Source organism: Bubalus kerabau, chromosome 17 (assembly GCF_029407905.1).
Source record: "Bubalus kerabau isolate K-KA32 ecotype Philippines breed swamp buffalo chromosome 17, PCC_UOA_SB_1v2, whole genome shotgun sequence".
NCBI classification, from domain to species: Eukaryota; Metazoa; Chordata; class Mammalia; order Artiodactyla; family Bovidae; genus Bubalus; species Bubalus kerabau.
In genome coordinates, this window is record NC_073640.1 from 39,099,176 (window position 1) to 39,117,794 (window position 18,619).

Below are 18,619 nucleotides of genomic sequence, written 5' to 3' on the forward strand. Positions count from 1 at the left end.
CTAGTATTTTAGAGACCAGTTAGCACAATAGCCCCACTAGAGGCATGCAAAACTGAGGCTCAGAGGTGTTATTTCACTAGCCTGAGGCCACCACGCTAATAAGTGGTGGAATCCTGGCTTAAGCGCAGGCGGTGCGCCCCCAGAGCCAAAGATCGTTTTGAAAGAGAACTCCCACCGTCACAGCGCAAACCGACCTCTTCTTCGCTGCAGGCCTGGTGGTAAAGACAGGCAGGCTTCCAGGTTAGCCTTTGAGGGCCAAACAAACAAACAAACAAAACACTATACTTAGAGACTGCAGTCTCTTCCTCAAACTTCTGAATGTGAGATGGGGAGAAGAGAGAAAAGGGATGAGGAGTCAGCCTGAAATTCTCAAGACAGCTAAGGAAAGTGGGAAGGGCTCCGGGAACAAGAGGCTGGGACTGGCCGGGAAAGCTCAGCTCGGTGCGGAGACGGCGTGCACTGTGGAGCGACTGAGTCAGGATCGTTTCAGGGCCCATGGCCCATTTGCGTGTGGCCAGGGGGAGGGCCCTTTGGGTATGCAGTAGAGAGACGAATCCCGCCCAGCTCCGCCGTCTGCTCCCTGGAAGGATGCAGAAGAGCTGTTTTGAAGGGAGGTTCACGGAAAGGCTGCTCCGCGCAGCCAGCACTTTTCACTTAGATTATACTCAGTACTGCAGACCAATAAAAACAGTCGCGATTAAAAAAAAAAAAAAGCCTTTATTTGCGTTTTCACAAGTTGAGAAATTGTTAATTATGTATCTGACGTGGGGGTGGGGTGGGGGTGGGGAGGTTGCCTGAGATGCTGGGGTTAACAACCACCTCTCTGCCTCGCACCTTTTGGTGCCACCACGGCTTCGAACTCTGGAATCTTCTCTCCCAGCCTCCATTTGTTCGGCTGTGCCAGGGAAGTAATGAGTCTTCCGTGAGTTGTAGCAGATTTTGTAACGCGGTCCCTGGTGACCTCACTGCCAGTTTTAAACCCTGGAGACCTGGGAGCAGGCTGACGTGGGAGGTTGGAAAGAGGCAGGAGGTACCACCCCCCGCGCGCCCCCGCTGTCGCCGGGTGTGGGGCGGACACACCCGGCCTCCATCAAAGCTTTGGGTAACAGAGCGCCTCAAGGAAGCATGAACGCGGCGCCTCTGTTTCCAGCCGGGTTCAGATGCATCTCCACTTCTTTTTTCCACTCTAGCCGCAAGGCATAGAGACCTTTTTCTTCCCCTGCTGCGAAGGCTGAGGAGAGGGTGGGTTGGGGTTTTTTTTCCCTCTCGAACTCAGAAGCTGCAAGACAGGGCCTGGGTCCCTGCCGGGAGGAATTCCAGAAAAGCCAAGAGAACGCAGGAGGGAACGGGAGAAGACTGGGGGGGGGGGGGGGGGGGAGGGGGGGGGTCTTGGGTGCCTCCACCGCGCCAACCACGGCCCCACCTGCGAGAGGGCGGGATTTTTCGGCGCTGGACCAATCAGCACCTACCTGCGCTCACCTGGCCCCCTCCCTCCGGCTCCCGCGGGCCGCGGTTCTCGACGGCTCACGCTGAGCTTAGCGGAGCACTAGTCCGCTGTTGCGGCAGCTTTTCACCCCTCTTTCTCCAGCCATGGGGCTCCGTGGTGGGCCTCTCGCGTCCCTCCTCCTGCGCTTCTTTCTCCTACTCCAGGTACTCCATTGCCTTGGCCTGACCCCGGCCGGAACGCTCCTCAGAGGGCTGGCGGGCGGGGTCCGCACGCGGCAGTGGCGTCGGGGAGAGCGCGGGGCTGGGCTCTGTGGGGCCAGGGTTGTCCGGGACAGCCTGTGAGGACTCCCCGGGATGGGTTTGCAGGGCCGGGCACGCCTATGACCCAGCCTCCCTCTTTCCCTCCTTCCCTCAGGCACAGGTTTACTGGCTGCCGCGCGCGGCCTCGGAACCGTGCCGGGCAGGCTTCGGGGAAGCTGAAGTGACCTTGGAGGCGCGAGGCGCGGAGCTGGAGCCGGGCCAGGCGCTGGGAAAAGGTAAGGACCCCCCACCCCCGGGCCCGCCTGTGGAACTGCGGAGCGGGGGCCGCACGTGGGGTGTCCAGGCTGCCGCGGGGAACTCCTGGCGCCGCCTCAGGTGTGGGGGAGGCGCAGACAGCATCCCGGGGACTTGAAGAGGGGTGGGCGGCCGAAGGGAAAGGCCGGAGAGCGTAGAGCCCTCTGACGTCCAGCCCCTCCTTGTCCCTCTGCGGCGGCTTACCTTGCCCCCCTCCTTCAGGGTGCTGGGCGGCTGGGCTACTCTCCCCGCCCGGCATGGGAAGCTCTCCCCTGCTGGCCCCAGTGGAGGAATGCGCCGTCCACATTCCTCCCCAGCCCCCTCGCAGGTGTGGGGATGAGCCGTGCCCCGGGCAGCCCCCTTCGCCCCTCTAGGGCCCCCTTTGTGTACCGTGCTTTGTGTCTCCGACAGACAGACCCGGTCTGTTTCTCTTCTTCGCGCTCCCTCCCCTCGCCCCCCTTCTCTCCCGGCAGCTGGAATGCACTCTTAACCCTGCCCTTCCCGGAGGGCCTGCGCCCCTGCAGCCTGCCTGGAAACTGGGCCTGGCACACCTGAACTGGGGCCATTACACCCTGGGGACACCCCCGACCCCCAGTGTCTCGGGACTGGAATGTTAGGGTACTTGAGGGAGTGGAGATCCAGAAGCCGGAAAGTCTCCATCTGTAGGCCGATGGGGAATCAAAGCTCATTTTTTATCTCACAATTACTTGCCCCCCACCACCACCTCAAGTTTAAAAACTTGAGGTGGAGGGGGGAGGGTACTCTGATGAGCAGAACCACTGTATTATGAGACTCAGGCAGCTGAGGGGCAGATGGTGGCCTCTTTCCCTCCATCCAAGACAGTGGGGGCTCCTCCAACCGCTCAAACCCAACTTCTTAAACAAGTGTATCCCAGGATCCTTGGGTGGGGTCCAGAGGATCCTTAACCTGTAAAGTTGTTTAAGAGTTTCTGTGTGGATTTTTCTGGGTAGGGGATCTACAGTTAAAATTTTCAAAGCAATTTAAAAACCTGTGCCACCTAGCATTTTACTGATTCCCACATCAGCCTACCCTTCACCTCAGGTACGGATTCCCAGAGCTTGAATGTGGGGATTGCTGGGGGATAGAAAGGCTCTCCTTTGTCTCTTGAAAAGAGGATTGGGTGCCTACAGTCGGTGGAAGCCTTTTTTCCTTCTCCCCGCCACCCCCACCAAATAACTCTGCAGATTGACAAAACAATTAACACCCAGGCTAGGCCAAGCTCCTTAAACTCTTGGCTGCAGGGAGCTGAGGAGAAGCATTAAGAGGCCATGCCTCATAAACTTTAAATTCTTGCACATGGGTTTATTACTGACTGGCTAACAAACTGCAGCTCAGCCAACCTGTAAAAATGTTAACTTGGGCAGGGCCCCAAATCCAATTCCGGCTCCCTGAGGAAGCTTTATTGCTAACCAGACTTCTGCCAAATCTGTACCCCCTCCCCCTCATTGTCAAGTTCTCCAGCTATACTCTGGGAGAGCAGGCTATGGCTTTGACTGTAGTCTGCACCTTATCTTTCTTACTGAAGGAAGAAATATCAGATTAACTGTCACTTCACTAAGCTTGAGATTGTTGTGGGGAAGTGGTGATCAGGTTTTCGATTTCACGGTCCGGTTGCCAAGTGCTTGCTTCTCAGTGACGTCAGTCATGTTAAACCTTTTGAGAAAATTCTGCTTTCTTGGATGTCTGGTTTATGGTTGTAAAAATGGTGGGTTCAGGCCAGCAGCACACCTGGGTTATAAAACAAAAGGTGGGTTAACGTGCTTGGCTAACCTTGAGCAGAGCTCCCTGTGCTGAGTTCTTAGAGGAGTCTTCCCATGAAATGGGATGCTGCCTTCTTTTTAAGTAAAAGCAAGTTTCTGCGCCCAATTTGTCCAATAAATTGGAACTCTGCAGCAAAAAAGTGGTATTTCTCCTTTTAGTCCTCAACAGCTGATACCTTTTCTACCTCCCTTCCTCCATACCAGCTCCCTATCCTCAATACGAGGGAGCCCCAGCCTGGCTCCAGCCATGTTAAAAGGGTTGACCTGAGGGTACATACAAACTCTCAAGTTTGGCCAAGCAGACAACAGTTTCCCTATAGCCAAGGAACAATTGCCCCTGTTGTCTGCCCTCGGGTTATGAACTTCACAGGTGTCTATGAAGTTGAGCTCAAAGACATTATCTGATATAATTAATACCTTGTTTGTATGTGCACTTTCCTCTTCAAAGCATTTGCACAACTCTGAGCTTGCTTTATCCTCCTGACGTTCTCTTGAAGCTGGTGAGGTACATTTAAACAACTTGAGCTTTTAATCCCAGAGCTGGGACTTCAGAAACTGTATCTCAATCCTACTGGAGGTTTTAGAGGTGGAGAAACATAGGAACAGCTTAATGGATTCAATTCCCTAGGCTAAACTCGTGAGCTTCCTTGAGGGTCACAGATATGACTTTCACTTCTAGGTCTATGCCCAGGACCTGGTATTTATAGGTCCCAGGAGGTATTTGCAAAAGTTATGACAATCTTGTGAAGTTCTGCCCATTTTACAGATGAAACTTCAGTGGTTGTGACTTTGCCAAAGTCATCTCTGCAGTGACTCAATAGGTCTTGAATGGAGGTTTCTGACTCCCAAGTTTCCTGGAATGTTTGTTTTTTTTTAAACCACCGGAAAGTGGGAGGTGGATGAAATGAAGAAGTGCAATGTTGGGGCACCAAATCCCACCAACAGTAGCCTTCTACCTCAAGAGGACTTAATCATTTATTCCTTTTCATCATAGTTTTCCAGAGACACACCTGCAGAGGAAACCAGCTTGAATGCAGTCTCTTAAGTGTCCTAGTGATGGGGGCTTGGGTCAGATAAAGCCAGGCTTACAGAGACCAAGAGTGAGAGGTTAATCTGGAAGGAGGTAGAGCAGGAATATTCCCCTGCCCCAACCCCACATTCTGGAGTCTGCCTTCCTTCAAGTGTGGTCTAAAAGCAAAGACAAAGGTGATGTGGGAAGAAGGAGGTTGTGTGGTATTGGTGTAGTGATTAAAAGTGAGTGACTTCAAGTGGTCTATACATTCTTCATGGTGAATGGTTGAGAGAAGCAGCTTAATTACAGTAAAAGAAATCCAGTACTTCATTATGGCCCCTGCACAAGTTCAACTCACCCTTAGTCAGTATTGGGTAAGATTAAAGCTAACACTCATTAGCTCTGGTAGAAAACTTCAAAGTTCAGTAATAAATCTGACTGAGCAGGAGTTAACGTCAAGATGGTTTTGCTTATTTCAACTTGTATAAAAATCGCCTTTTGTTTTGGAGCTGCCATTATGGGCTAGGCTGTCTATTTACATGTTATTTTTTCAGTAAACATGTATTTAACAGCTGCGTGTATCAGGCACTACTCTTGAACTATGGCTAAAAAAATGAACAAAACTAAGACTCAGCCATGGAGAAGCTAACTGTCTAAGATTAGTTATTTTTTATGCTTATAAGTGCCTTACCATAAAGGTGGTGATATCTCCCCCTCAGCTGTAAAATGAGGGTAAGAAACTTGGCAAGAGGTCTCCAGGGAAGTCAGCAGTAAGGCCAGGGTTTACACCCAATGGGATTCCATGGTGTCCAATAAATCTGCCTCTGTGGAATGAATAGTTGGGAACTGGGGCTTCTAGCCCACCTGGCTTGCCTTCCTAGCTCAGCAGCCAAGTAGGGTTGGTTGCCAAAGCCTGACGTTCATCACCGTTAGCTGGTGCCTGGGGAGCAGGTCTCAAACCTCTAGTCTCCCCTCCCACCTCTTCACACACTCTGTTCCTAGGTTACCCGTGCAGAGTGCCCTCACCTCCCTGCTGTGTGAGGAAGGCATGGCCTACCACAAGCTTGAATTTCTAGGAAACGATAGCTCTGCAGAGCGTTTGGAGGATGATGGAGGAGGAGGAGAGAGAGAAGGTCCTCTTTCCCCAAAGCAGTGGCGTCCTCCCCAAAGCAATGGAGTCCTCTGTCCTGAGGCTGAACCATCTCCATTCAAAGAACCACTGTAACTGAACATCACACTTAAAACACCCATGTCCCTATAGCACACACATTAAGAGACAGCATTATCAGCACCTCAGATGCCACTTCCCTCCCCATCTCTAGCCTTCCCAAGAAAACCACTATCAGGACTTCAAATACCATGGATTGATTCGCCTATATTTGAACTGAATATCCTCTTGGATCTGGCTTCTTTCATTGCACATTCGGGATTCTTGCATAGTTCTGGATGTGGTTGTGGTAGACTGTCATTCCTCCATAGTATTCGTCATGGGACCATCCACACTCCTGCTGTTGATGGGCATCTGAGAAGTTTCCATTTTTTTGGCTATTACAGCTAGTGCTGCGCGAACCCCACTGTTCAAGTGAAACTGTAGAGGCGGGTTGGTTAGGTACATACCTGGGAGCTTAATTGCTGGGTTGACTGAGGATTACCTGGGATCTCAGCACAGTGGCCGAGTACTGAGATGTCAGCTTTTCTGTGTCTTGAAGTTGCTGAGCCTCTTCTGGGTTTTATCTACCATCCCCTTCTCCCAACAGTCTCCTTCCCAGACTCATCCCCTCTGGGTTCCTGCTTCCCACCTGGCCCTGTGCTAAGAGACAGCAGTTCTTTATTAAATACCTGATGACGTCCTTTGTTTTGAGGGAGAAATCCTTTCCTTTATTTGTCCTTAAGCTCATGCTTGTCACACTCCTCCAAAGTAGAAGGGAAATCTGGAAAGGGCCCTGAATTTCTCAGGTGAGAACGTTTTCCTGGGTGGAGATGTCTGTCCTGACTAGCGTGTGGGTGGGTGGCAGCCTTCTCATGTGGCCAAGGTGGTCGAGTCCAGCTCCTCCCTCGTCACAGAGGCAGTGAGGTGTCTGAGACTCAAGGCCAAGCTGACTGGTTGTTATGCCGCCAGCAAACGCCTGAGTACCTGCTGGGTGCTCGGATTTCACAGGCAAGCAAGGCCCGTAGCTTCTTCACCTCAGTGAGCTCCCTAACTACAGGAGGAAACAGATCAGTCACCAGGCAATTTTAATAGTGAATCCTTCATTCAGCAAATACCTATTGAGCACCTACCAAGTGTGAAGCTCTGGGTGCCGGGTATACCTTAGTGGCTTTGCAGGCCCTTCCACCTACTAATGGGGGGAGATGGACAAAATAATTTTATATATATATATATCAAGGGAGAAAATCAAGGGAGAAAAATATAAAGTCACATATGAAAGGCTGCTGATGTGCTCCTGGAGGTGGAGGGCACCTGGAGGAAGTGATATCCAAGGCAGAGGCTGGGGAAGGGGTTGGGACATGACGGGTGGCAGGGAGTGTTCCTGCCAAGGGAACAGCATATGGGGTCCAGGAACTTAAACACGTTTAGTCTGGCTGGACCATGGAGCGTAAGGTGTGGAGAACAAAAGCGAAGTAGGAGAGTCCAGTCCAGCTCAGAATTTCCATCCCCCGTAAGAGAGGCAGCATGGTGTTTGGGAAAGGCAGGCGGTGTGGCTAGAGTTCCAGGTGTGCCCTCATGGAGCCCAGTGTCTCGTAAGTCTCCTCTGGATCCAGGACCCTGGGCCCACCTCCACCATCCCTTCTCGACTCCTGACTTTTCCCAGACCTAAAGACGTGGTCAGCCTCAGCTGAATCTTCCCCCTCGTTTCATTGAGTTAGCTGGCATTACCAGGCAGCAGGGCTGGCACAGAAGGGCTTTCAAACAAAACAAATCAGAAAAAAAACAACCTAAATACCATTTACTGGAGCGCTTACTGAGTTCCAGAAACTACACTCCGTACTTTATGTAATAAGCCCCTTTAATCCTCCTAAAAGCCCCATGAGGGGAGCGGAATTGGCCCCATTTCACTGGATAGGAAATCTAGGCCTGTGACTTTGTAACTCCTCCAAGGTCACCCAGCCAGTAGATTGTGGAGTCAGAACTTGAAGCAGGTTGGACTCCTACATGTGAGGTACTTGGGAGTCAGGGTTGTGAGTCCTCTGGCTTTAGCTACGCTGGGGAAGATTGGAAATAGTTAACATCTGACCCGAGACCTCTGAATTCCTGTTCCCTCCACAGGCAGGCCTCTGTTAATCACCAGGATCTGGAGTGATAGGGGAGGGGCTGTGGAGGGGACAGTTCCATCCAGGCCCCCAGCCTCCCTTGTAGGATGTGGGGGAATAGGGAGCGCCCAGATACCAGGCGCCACAGTGGACAGTGCTCACTGTCAGTTCTGGTGGTTCATCTCCTCCCTCTCCTCACCCCATATTCACCTGCTCCCAGCATCAAGGACCTCCCCCAGCCCTGCTCTGAGTGGAGGAGCTTGATATCCAGCACCCACCCTGCTCTCCCAGCCAAATTTGGGCACCCATGAGGTTGCGGGTCTCCTAGAACATCAGTAGCCTGCAAATTCCTCAGACTGACCAAAATCCCTCCAGGCTGTGGCTGCCAGGATCCTGATGAACTTCAGGGTCCTGGGGTCCTGCTGTTTGCTCAGTGAACCAAAACACCTCCTCCTGGGGAGGAGAGCCCAGTGAACACTTTCCTTCCTCCCTTTACCCTGTCTTTGAGCTCACAGCTGTGGCTCTGTCACTGCCATCCGAGGAGAGGGCTCGGAGCCAGGGCCACACAGCTAAGAGGCGGGAGGGCTGGGGGCTGCTTCCTGCTCCCAGAGCGTCTGTGGGCCACACAGAACCCTAGGAGGAGGAGAGAGCGGCCCTCCCTCCAGACTCTGAGTGTCCCAGGGGCTAGATTGGGAATGCGGCCAGGGAGGCCTGAGCCCAGGCTTTCCTCTTCCTCCTCAGTCTCAGTGACCGCACTCTTCCTTGCTTGAGAACACATGGGATCAGCTTGAAACTGCATCTCCCTTAGCAAGAAGCCTCAAACCTGTGCTGGAGACTAGAGACAGGTTGATCTTGCCCAGCAGGGAGGTCAGACCTCAGGGTCTCACGTTAACTTTAAGAAGTCTCTGCTTTCCCTGGAATTAATGGTATGCCTGTGGGTTTTTCTGAGAAGATTCCTCCCCCAAGTTTGGAAACTAGTATTTTCCCCACTGGAACTGTCTTCCACCCTCCCCAGTTCAGGTCTGTTCAGAAGTTGTTTGGGCTGTTGTCAAAGGACACACCTGATGGTGTCCGTCTGGGCGCAGGCGAGGGAGACCAGGCTTCTGGGCCTCAGGCAGGTGCTCTGGTCCCAGCTCCTCGGCCTTGTGGCCCTAACTCTCTTGTGTGGGAAGCGTCTCCATGGCTAACCCTGGACGTGGTTGGTCAGATAGAGGGCAAGGCCAGAAGCCTCAGCTGCCATCCTGGGTGTCTTGCTTAAGGCTGCCTGCCTCCTCCCAACGAGCCCCATCTTGTTGTAGTTTCAGGCAGAGAGAAGACAGCTACATGTGGGCTCCCTGCACACAAGCCAGAACAAGATGCCAGGCCCACACCCTGCCCTCACCCGAGTCAGCTTCAGCCAGGGCTTCCCACCAGGGCTTCAAGACCTACTATTTTCTGGTCTTTTATGGTCTTTTTCCGCTTCCAGAATGCTCCTGCGTTCCCCAACTGGAACCCAGCTGGTTTTGAGTCAGTAGTTTGCAAGCTTGGCTGACTGTTGGAATTGCCTAGGGAGCATTCTATTTCTGTCACACCCCCTTTCATATATAGTATTTTATATAGTTTGTGTAGAGTTGGGCTCACTGTCTGGGATTTCACATTAATATTTGTTCACTGTAAAGACAGTGTTTTTCAATAATATAATAACATGGACTATGTGACAGGTACAGCTTCTCAGCATTTTACATGTATTACCTTGTTTAATCACCATATCATGCCTTGAAGTAGATACTATTACCACCCCATTTTACAGATGAGGCCTCTGAGGCCAGAGAGGTAAATAACGTGCCCAGGATTGTGAAAATAGTAGATAGCAGAACTTGGATTCAAATCTAAGCTGCCTGAACTTTAACCATTGAGCTCCCCTGCATCTCAACAGAAGCAAATAAAAAATAAACACGTGAAAGTGCTTCTCTTCCTCAGTTCTGCTCCTGCAGGATAAGCACAGTTAATAGTTGAACATGAATCCTTGTAGACCTTTTTCTTGACAACGAAATTAGGTGTGCACACAGGAATTTTTAGAACAAGGATTGGACCTGTATCACACTTAAAATCATTGTACAACTTGCTTTTTCTTTTCTTTTTAACTTACTGACTCACGCACATCTTTCCAGACTGGTAAATACACTTCTATCTTGCTTTTGACAGCTCCTTAGTCTTTCTACCTGCCAGATATACCATGATTTATTTAGCTAACCCCCTATTTTTATCTTCTGCAGACATGGAAGTAGGGGGGAGTTACCGTAAAAATTGTGAGGTGTTTGGATTTTTAGAAATCTAACTCTCAGGAATCACCTTATTAGGAAAGACTGCTGCAGAAAGACGATTGGATAAATTGTTCCTCTTGACCCCATTCAGATAAATTAAACTTTTATGTTTGAATAATACCTTCAAGACAGACTTTGCAGTAAGCCTAGTAAGGTTACTATAACATTTAAAAATCATGAGTTTTCACACTAACCATTGTTTTAAGATTTAATTATCTGAATGTTTCAAAAGCATTTGAAATAAAAAATTCTAAAAATTTAAATTGCAGAACTCAGATGTGAACTATCAAATGTATTAGCACTTGTATTATTTTCCTTGGATGTTAAAAGCTTGAGAGTGTGATATTTATCAAAGTGAAATGCACTTTTCCTCAAGTTTCTCTTTAGTTTTCAAAATCTAGTTAGCAAGCATTTTGATGAATAAAACTTGATTTCCATTCTTAAAGAAAATACTTATTTCTGATCTTATTTTCTAAGAGGTGCTTATGGATTTTTTTCCTTAAACCCAAATATCACTGCAATAAACAGTCTTGTACAGGGTGATTGCACTGATGTTAAAGATTTACCCTTGAAAACCTCAAATAATTCATAACTCCCATGATTCAAGACATGTCCTCTTATGAACATATGTGACGTGTATGTGTGTGGAATAAGGGAATTTAGTTCAGTTCAGTTGCTCAGTCATGTCCGACTCTTTGCGACCCCATGAACTGTAGCACACCAGGCCTCCCTGGCAATCACCAACTCCCAGAGCCCACCCAAACTCATGTCCACTGAGTCAGTTATGCCATCCAACTATCTCATCCTCTGTCATCCCCTTCTCCTTCTGCCCTCAATCTTTCCCAGCATCAGGGTCTTTTCCAATGAGTCAACTCTTCGCATGAGGTAGCCAAAGTACTAGAGTTTCAGCTTCAGCTTCAGCATCAGTCCTTCCAAAGAACACCCAGGACTGATCTCCTTTAGGATGGACTGGTTGGATGTCCTTGTAGTCCAAGGGACTCTCAAGAGTCTTCTCCAACACCACAGTTCAAAGTCATCCATTCTTCGGCATTCAGCTTTCTTTATAGTCCAACTCTCACATCCATACGTGACTACTGGGAAAACCAAAGCCTTGACTAGATGGACCTTTGTTGGCAAAGTAATGTCTCTGCTTTTGAATATGCTATCTAGGTTGGTCATAACTTTCCTTCCAAGGAGTAAGCGTCTTTTAATTTCATGGCTGCAATCACCATCTGCAGTGATTTTGGAGCCCCCAAAATAAAGTCTGCCACTGTTTCCACTGTTTCCCCATCTATTTCCCATGAAGTGATGGGACCAGATGCCATGATCTTTGTTTTCTGAATGTTGAGCTTTAAGCCAACTTTTTCACTCTCCTCTTTCACTTTCATCAAGAGGCTTTTGAGTTCCTCCTCACTTTCTGCCATAAGGGTGGTGTCATCTGCATATCTGAGGTTATTGATATTTCTCCCAGCAATCTTGATTCCAGCTTGTGTTTCCTGCAGTCCAGCGTTTCTCTTGATGTACTCTGCACATAAGTTAAATAAGCAGGGTGACAATATACAGCCTTGACACACTCCTTTTCGTATTTGGAACCAGTCTGTTGTTCCATGTCCAGTTCTAACTGTTGCTTCCTGACCTGCATACAGGTTTCTCAAGAAGCAGATCAGGCAGTCTGGTATTCCCATCTCTTTCAGAATTTTCCACAGTGTATTGTGATCCACACAGTCAAAGACTTTGGCATAGTCAGTAAAGCAGAAATAGATGTTTTTCTGGAACTCTCTTGCTTTTTCCATGATCCAGCAGATGTTGGCAATTTGATCTCTGGTTCCTCTGCCTTTTCTAAAACAATTAGATGCTTATAATTCACTCGTCTCTTGTTTTGAAATTATGTCACTTTTTACATTTTTCTTAATTTGGGAGATTTTAATTTCTTCAAACTTTGCATGCAAAGTGAGACTTTAGTATTTCCAGCAACATTTCAAATTTTGACAACTGAAGTCTGCAAAAAATATAACTGTGTGGAGTTCCAGAGCCACCGTGCCTGTGTTCAGGCTGTCTGCTTACTAGCTGTAGAAACTTGGGTAAATTTGCTTAACCTCTATGCTTTAGTTTCCTCATCTGTAAAATAGAGGTAATAATGAGGATCTCATAAGGCTGAGTTAGTGTATAAAAAAGCATGAAATAAATAAATGTTAGGTGTTAGCAGTGGTAATAATAGCCATGTTGCTACAGCTAGACGAGTTGTTATACACGTATCTTTAGACTGCATTCCTAAAGGCAAAATTGCTGGGTTAAGGGACTTTCGTAGTTCATTCAACAATTACTGAATGCCTACTTTGTGTCAGGCACTGTGCTAGGTGTTGAGATTTAGTAATAAGCAGATTCTAACAGTCTTTGCCTTTGGGTATTATGCAGACTAGTTAAGAGAGAGAGGCAATAGAAGTAAACGTGTAATTACAAGTTGTAATGAAACCTGTGGAAGAGAGTTACATAGGCTTCCCAGGTGGCTCTAGTGGTAAAGAATCTGCCTCCCAATGCAGAAGAGGCAAGAGACACAGGTTTTATCTCTGGATCTGGAAGATCCCCTGGAGTAAGAAACCCACCCCAGAATTCTTGCTGGAAAATTCCATAGAGAGGAGTCTGGTGGGCTACAGTCCTTGGAGCTGCAAAGAGTTGGACAAGACTGAGCACAGGAGAGTTTTTAACAGGGGAAACTGACCTACTTTGGGAGGGTTGAGGGAAAGTTTTCCTAAGAAAGTAATTTTTGAATTTGGATCTGGAAGATGTTGGGAGGTAACTGGGTAGCATTGGAATGGGAATGTAGGAGAAACTGAAGGAGCGGGTGTGCAGATGCCCTGTGGTAAGGGGTTACGATGCACTTAAGAGGGCCACTGTGGCTACACAGTGCAGATAGGGACTGGGCACACTAGAGATTTTGGTTTTTATCCTGAGAAGAGTGGCACATCACTGATAAGTTTCAAAACAGGAAGTGATATTATCCTCTCAAATGTATCATCTATAGAATTTTTAAAAGATCCTCCTTTATTAAAATGGAGAATACTGTATTCATTTAGGCTAAAAATGATATAGTAAATACTAAGCTGGGGGAAGGAGAGATGGAGAGACATGAGTCTTGGCGATTGACTGGCAAGGAAAGTCTGAGGGAGAAATGGTCAAAGAAAAGGATGCTAGATAACTGTAGGCTATGCGCTATGCTAAATAGTAACTCCTTTAACTGAAATAGGTATTACTGGCATCGTTCCCATCTTATAGATAATGGAAACATATTGCTCAAAGTCTTGTCACTGAAACCAACATTTGAATTCGGGTACTCTAGACACAGACCTTGGGCTGCTGCTGAGACCCAGATTTTGGGTTTGTGTAGCTGACTACACGCTGTGCCCTTCCCTGGGAGACTGGAAAAGGACCAGATTTAGGCCAAGAGCAAAGAAGACCATGAATTTGCTTTTTGACATAATGATTTTGAGATTATGGATTATGCCTTTTAAGCATCAGGGGGGAGATATTGAAAAGACAGGTATATATGTTGGTCAGAAGAAGGATCTGGACATTTGAAATTTTAATACATACTCTGAAGCGCCTTCAAAAATCCATACCAATTTACCTTACAAGAAATAAAGGTGAGAATCAGGAACTTTAAAAAACCAACGAACTGTCTTCCCTGGATCCACCTCCAGAAACTGATCAGTGGAAGTGATGGGTGGGCTGGAAGCAGGGAATCTGAATGTTTTTTTTTAAAGTTCTCCAGGTGATTTTATCAGTTGTGTTTGGGAACCATTGTTGTGTGATATCATGAAGACCATTGTGAAGAGCTAGGTGTATCTCTTTTAGAGAGAATATAAAAGAAAGGGACAGATTTGTGAGATGTGAATGGAAGTGTGGCTCCCCCCGCCCCCAACCTCCTTTGGCCCCTTGGCTTGCAAGGATCTTAGTTCCCTGACCAGGGACTGAACCTGGGCCACCAGCAGTGAAAGTGCCAAGTCCTAACCACTGGGCTGCCAGGGAATTTCTAAAAGCATGGCATTTTGAATTTAACTTCCAATGCTTGTCTTAATGGCAGTTGATCCATTTTTTTTTTCCCTTAATTTTCTGCTTACCTCAGTATTTCAAATGACCTTTACCTTCTTGGTTTTTTTGTTTTGCTTTTTAAATCACTGTCACTAGTTTTGAATACTTAATTGTGCTTTGAAAAGCACAATGCATTTTATTTGGCTCTAACCAGAGCCTGGATATGTATGTGTGTTCCCATTTTAGAGACTAAAAATAATTTGTTGAGTGCTTACTATTAACAGCTTAAATATGAAGTCACCTTCCCAGGCTGCAGGGCCAATGTGCAGCACTTTTGCCCACCAGACCTTTGGTTGATATCCTAGAGGTCCCAGGTCAATCTCCAGATCTCTGCTCTCATTCTTCGGGTGAGGATCACTGACAGCACACTAACACTGAGCTTTGAGTCAACTGTCTCTGGAACTCCCAGAGTGCCGTGGAGTACTACTCAGCTTGAGTTTCTCTCTGGAGAGTACAAGGGAGGACCCAGCTCCCATGGGTGAGAAGAACCTGAGTAACATTATTTAGGTCTTTCCAAAGAGCTTTGTGCAGAGAGGCAAAACTTCTCATAGAAAGAATTGCTTCCTCCTCAATAACATGGAATTGCCATATAACTTTACTAGGCAGAGGTGGGCAAAATCACATCTCTTTCTGATTGCAAAACATATTTACTGTGAAAAAACTGGAAGAGGAGCAGAATGGAGGTCTACCACCCATTAAGGACTTTAGTCATTTCAGATGAACATTTTCAATAGATCTTCCACATCCGTTTTCCTAACCAAGTCTTCCTTGAGGATATTTGAGGGAGAGGAGTCCCATTGCTTTATCACTCCACAGCTGGCCCTCCTGACTTGCTTTCTCAACAATCCAGCTTCATTTTCTACTTCTGTGAATCAGAGAAGGGCTTCGTAAAGCCATTCCTTGCACCAACAGGCATTTGAGAATGCCTTTCATCAAATGTTTCAGCTCTAGCTCTGTGCTTGACTCTTTAGCATTTCCCACGGTGGTGATCCTGTGGTGATGGGTCATCATGAACACATCCAAGGCAGCGGGTCCTCTTGTGCTGCTCTCAGCATTTGGGAATCAAAGTTTGGCTCCTCTGAGAATGCCAAACAGCTATGGCAGGACACTTGGGATGCTTCATCTTCCAGCATACCCCGGGACAGCCCCTTGGGCTCCCAGCATGCCTCACAGGCTCCCCTTGTCCTACCCCTGCCACCCAGCATGCCTCTTGGCCTCTGCCTATTGGCCTCCTCAGATCAGATTCTGCTCACCCTCCTCCATCTTGCACTTCTTTGGCTTGGAAAGTCATTAGTTATGCAGAGAACTAGTCTGCTTTCCTAGCAGCCAAGACTCAGCTCCACCCCCACCATTTTTTTTTTACAAGTATAAAAATATTAATATTTTATGTTATAATTGTCAGGCTCAGGCTATAAGCTATAAATGGCTGTTTTTATGACGTGTTTTTTTCCCCTGAGCAGACCATTGTTTTTCATTGATATTTTTTACAACATTGAAGGCTGTAGATGAGACGTTTTGAGCTACTGTAGCACACGTACTTAAGTATTCTGTTGAATGTTAAGTTGTTGAGACTTTTTAAGCACTAAGCAATAGTCAATGAACATCGGTGCAGGTATGGTTTTGTCACATCTTGGTTGATTTCCTGGCACAATTCCTTGATCAAAGGATTTCGTTAAGGCTTAATTGCCAAAAAGTTTCTGCCAATTTACATTCTTCTAACACTCGAACAATATTTAGCAGCATCCATTCCCCAAGTATTTCACAACATGTGTCCTTTTACTTTGTATTTCTTAGTAAGTGAACTATTTTCTATGTATGATTTTACTCAGGAAAATGCCAGAATCTTCTCCTGAAGGCAATTCCATACACCTTCCTTCTCACCTTTTTATCCTACTCCCTTAACAAAAGATAGTGATAGCTACAAGGATAAATTTGTTTGCTTTATAAACTAGAGGTGTCCCTAAAGCAAACTAGAATGGACAGTATCTCCCCCATTCCCCAACAAGTTGCCTTTTGGCTGTAACACTTTTAAACTGGCATTAGTCTTTCCTTCTCATCAAGATGTCCAAATATCAGTAGGGAAACTGTCCAAGATTGATCATTTGAAGGACATTTACCCCAGAATGATGGATGGTTTTATTTTGCCATAACATCCAGTAAGGTTGGACATTGGGACTACATAAAACCTCTGTGTCATGGCTGAGAAGACAAGCTTCTGACTTTCAAGGGTGTGCCCTTGAGAGTTTGGAGGTGTGGCTGTCTGGGGAGGCCTTACAAATAGCTGTGAAAAGAAGAGAAGTGAAAAGCAAAGGAGAAAAGGAAAGATATAAGCATCTGAATGCAGAGTTCCAAAGAATAGCAAGAGAAGATAAGAAAGCCTTCTTCAGTGATCAATGCAAAGAAATAGAGGAAAACAACAGAATGGGAAAGACCAGAGATCTCTTCAAGAAAATTAGAGATACCAAGGGAACATTTCATGCAGAGATGGGCTCGATAAAGGACAGAAATGGTATGGACCTAACAGAAGCAGAAGATATTAAGAAGAGATGGCAAGAATACACAGAAGAACTTACAAAAAAGATCTTCATGACCCAGATAATCACGATGGTGTGATCGCTGACCTAGAGCCAGACATCCTGGAATGTGAAGTCAAGTGGGCCTTAGAAAGCATCACTACGAACAAAGCTAGAGGAGGTGATGGAATTCCAGTTGAGCTATTCCAAATCCTGAAAGATGATGCTGTGCAAGTGCTGCATTCAATATGCCAGCAAATTTGGAAAACTCAGCAGTGGCCACAGGACTGGAAAAGGTCAGTTTTCATTCCAATCCCAAAGAAAGGCAATGCCAAAGAATGCTCAAACTACCGCACAATTGCACTCATCTCACATGCTAGTAAAGTAATGCTCCAAATTCTCCAAGCCAGGCTTCAGCAATATGTGAACCGTAAACTTCCTGATGTTCAAGCTGGTTTTAGAAAAGGCAGAGGAATCAGAGATAAATTGCCAACATCCGCTGGATCATGGAAAAAGCAAGAGAGTTCCAGAAAAACATCTATTTCTGCTTTATTGACTATGCCAAAGCCTTTGACTGTGTGGATCACAATAAACTGTGGAAAATTCTGAAAGAGATGGGAATACCAGACCACCTGATCTGCCTCTTGAGAAATCTGTATGCAGGTCAGGAAGCAACAGTTAGAACTGGACATGGAAAAACAGACTGGTTCCAAATAGGAAAAGGAGTACGTCAAGGCTGTATGTTGTCACCCTGCTTATTTAACTTCTATGCAGAGTACATCATGAGAAACGTTGGACTGGAAGAAACACAAGCTGGAATCAAGATTGCCAGGAGAAATATCAATAACCTCAGATATGCAGATGACACCACCCTTATGGCAGAAAGTGAAGAGGAACTCAAAAGCCTCTTGATGAAAGTGAAAATGGAGAGTGAAAAATTTGGCTTAAAGCTCAACGTTCAGAAAACGAAGATCATGGCATCTGGTCCCATCACTTCATGGGAAATAGATGGGGAAACAGTGGAAACAGTGGCAGACTTTATTTTTGGGGCTCCAAAATCACTGCAGATGGTGATTGCAGCCATGAAATTAAAAGACGCTTACTCCTTGGAAGGAAAGTTATGACCAACCTAGATAGCATATTCAAAAGCAGAGACATTACTTTGTCCACAAAGGTCCATCTAGTCAAGGCTATGGTTTTTCCTGTGGTCATGTATGGATGTGAGAGTTGGACTGTGAAGAAGGCTGAGCGCCGAAGAATTGATGCTTTTGAACTGTGGTGTTGGAGAAGACTCTTGAGAGTCCCTTGGACTGCAAGGAGATCCAACCAGTCCATTCTGAAGGAGATGAGCCCTGGGATTTCTTTGAAAGGAATGATGCTAAAGCTGAAACTCCAGTACTTTGGCCACCTCATGCGAAGAGTTGACTCATTGGAAAAGACTCTGATGCTGGGAGGGATTGGGGGCAGGAGGAGAAGGGGATGACAGAGGATGAGATGGCTGGATGGCATCACTGACTTGATGGACTTGAGTCTGAGTGAACTCCGGGAGCTGGTGATGGACAGAGAGGCCTGGCGTGCTGCGATTCACGGGGTCGCAAAGAGTCAGACACGACTGAGCGACTGAACTGAAATGACTCAATTCCAACCTAAAAGCAGGCCTGGAATGTG

General features: G+C 47.0%; 1 protein-coding gene and 1 long non-coding RNA gene across 4 annotated transcripts in view; one reads left to right on the forward strand and one right to left on the reverse strand.

Moving 5' to 3' along the window:
* Positions 1-1,476: 1,476 nt before the first annotated feature.
* Positions 1,477-18,619, forward strand: part of CDH3 (cadherin 3) — a 45,292-nt gene continuing 28,149 nt past the window's right edge. The window contains exons 1-2 of the mRNA XM_055551719.1: positions 1,477-1,650; positions 1,862-1,982. Of these exons, the coding sequence (XP_055407694.1) occupies positions 1,591-1,650; positions 1,862-1,982 (181 nt within the window). The 5' untranslated portion in view covers positions 1,477-1,590. The remainder of the gene's footprint in view (positions 1,651-1,861; positions 1,983-18,619) is intronic.
* On the reverse strand, positions 1,631-6,594 carry LOC129631015 (uncharacterized). Of its 3 annotated transcripts, XR_008703852.1 has the most exons (4): positions 6,412-6,594; positions 5,486-5,618; positions 2,392-3,750; positions 1,631-1,754 (listed from the first exon to the last, which is right to left on the reverse strand). It is a non-coding gene; the product is annotated as an uncharacterized LOC129631015 (long non-coding RNA). The 3 variants fall into 3 exon arrangements; XR_008703851.1 differs by lacking the exon at positions 5,486-5,618; XR_008703853.1 differs by lacking the exons at positions 5,486-5,618; positions 6,412-6,594 and adding an exon at positions 4,200-4,586.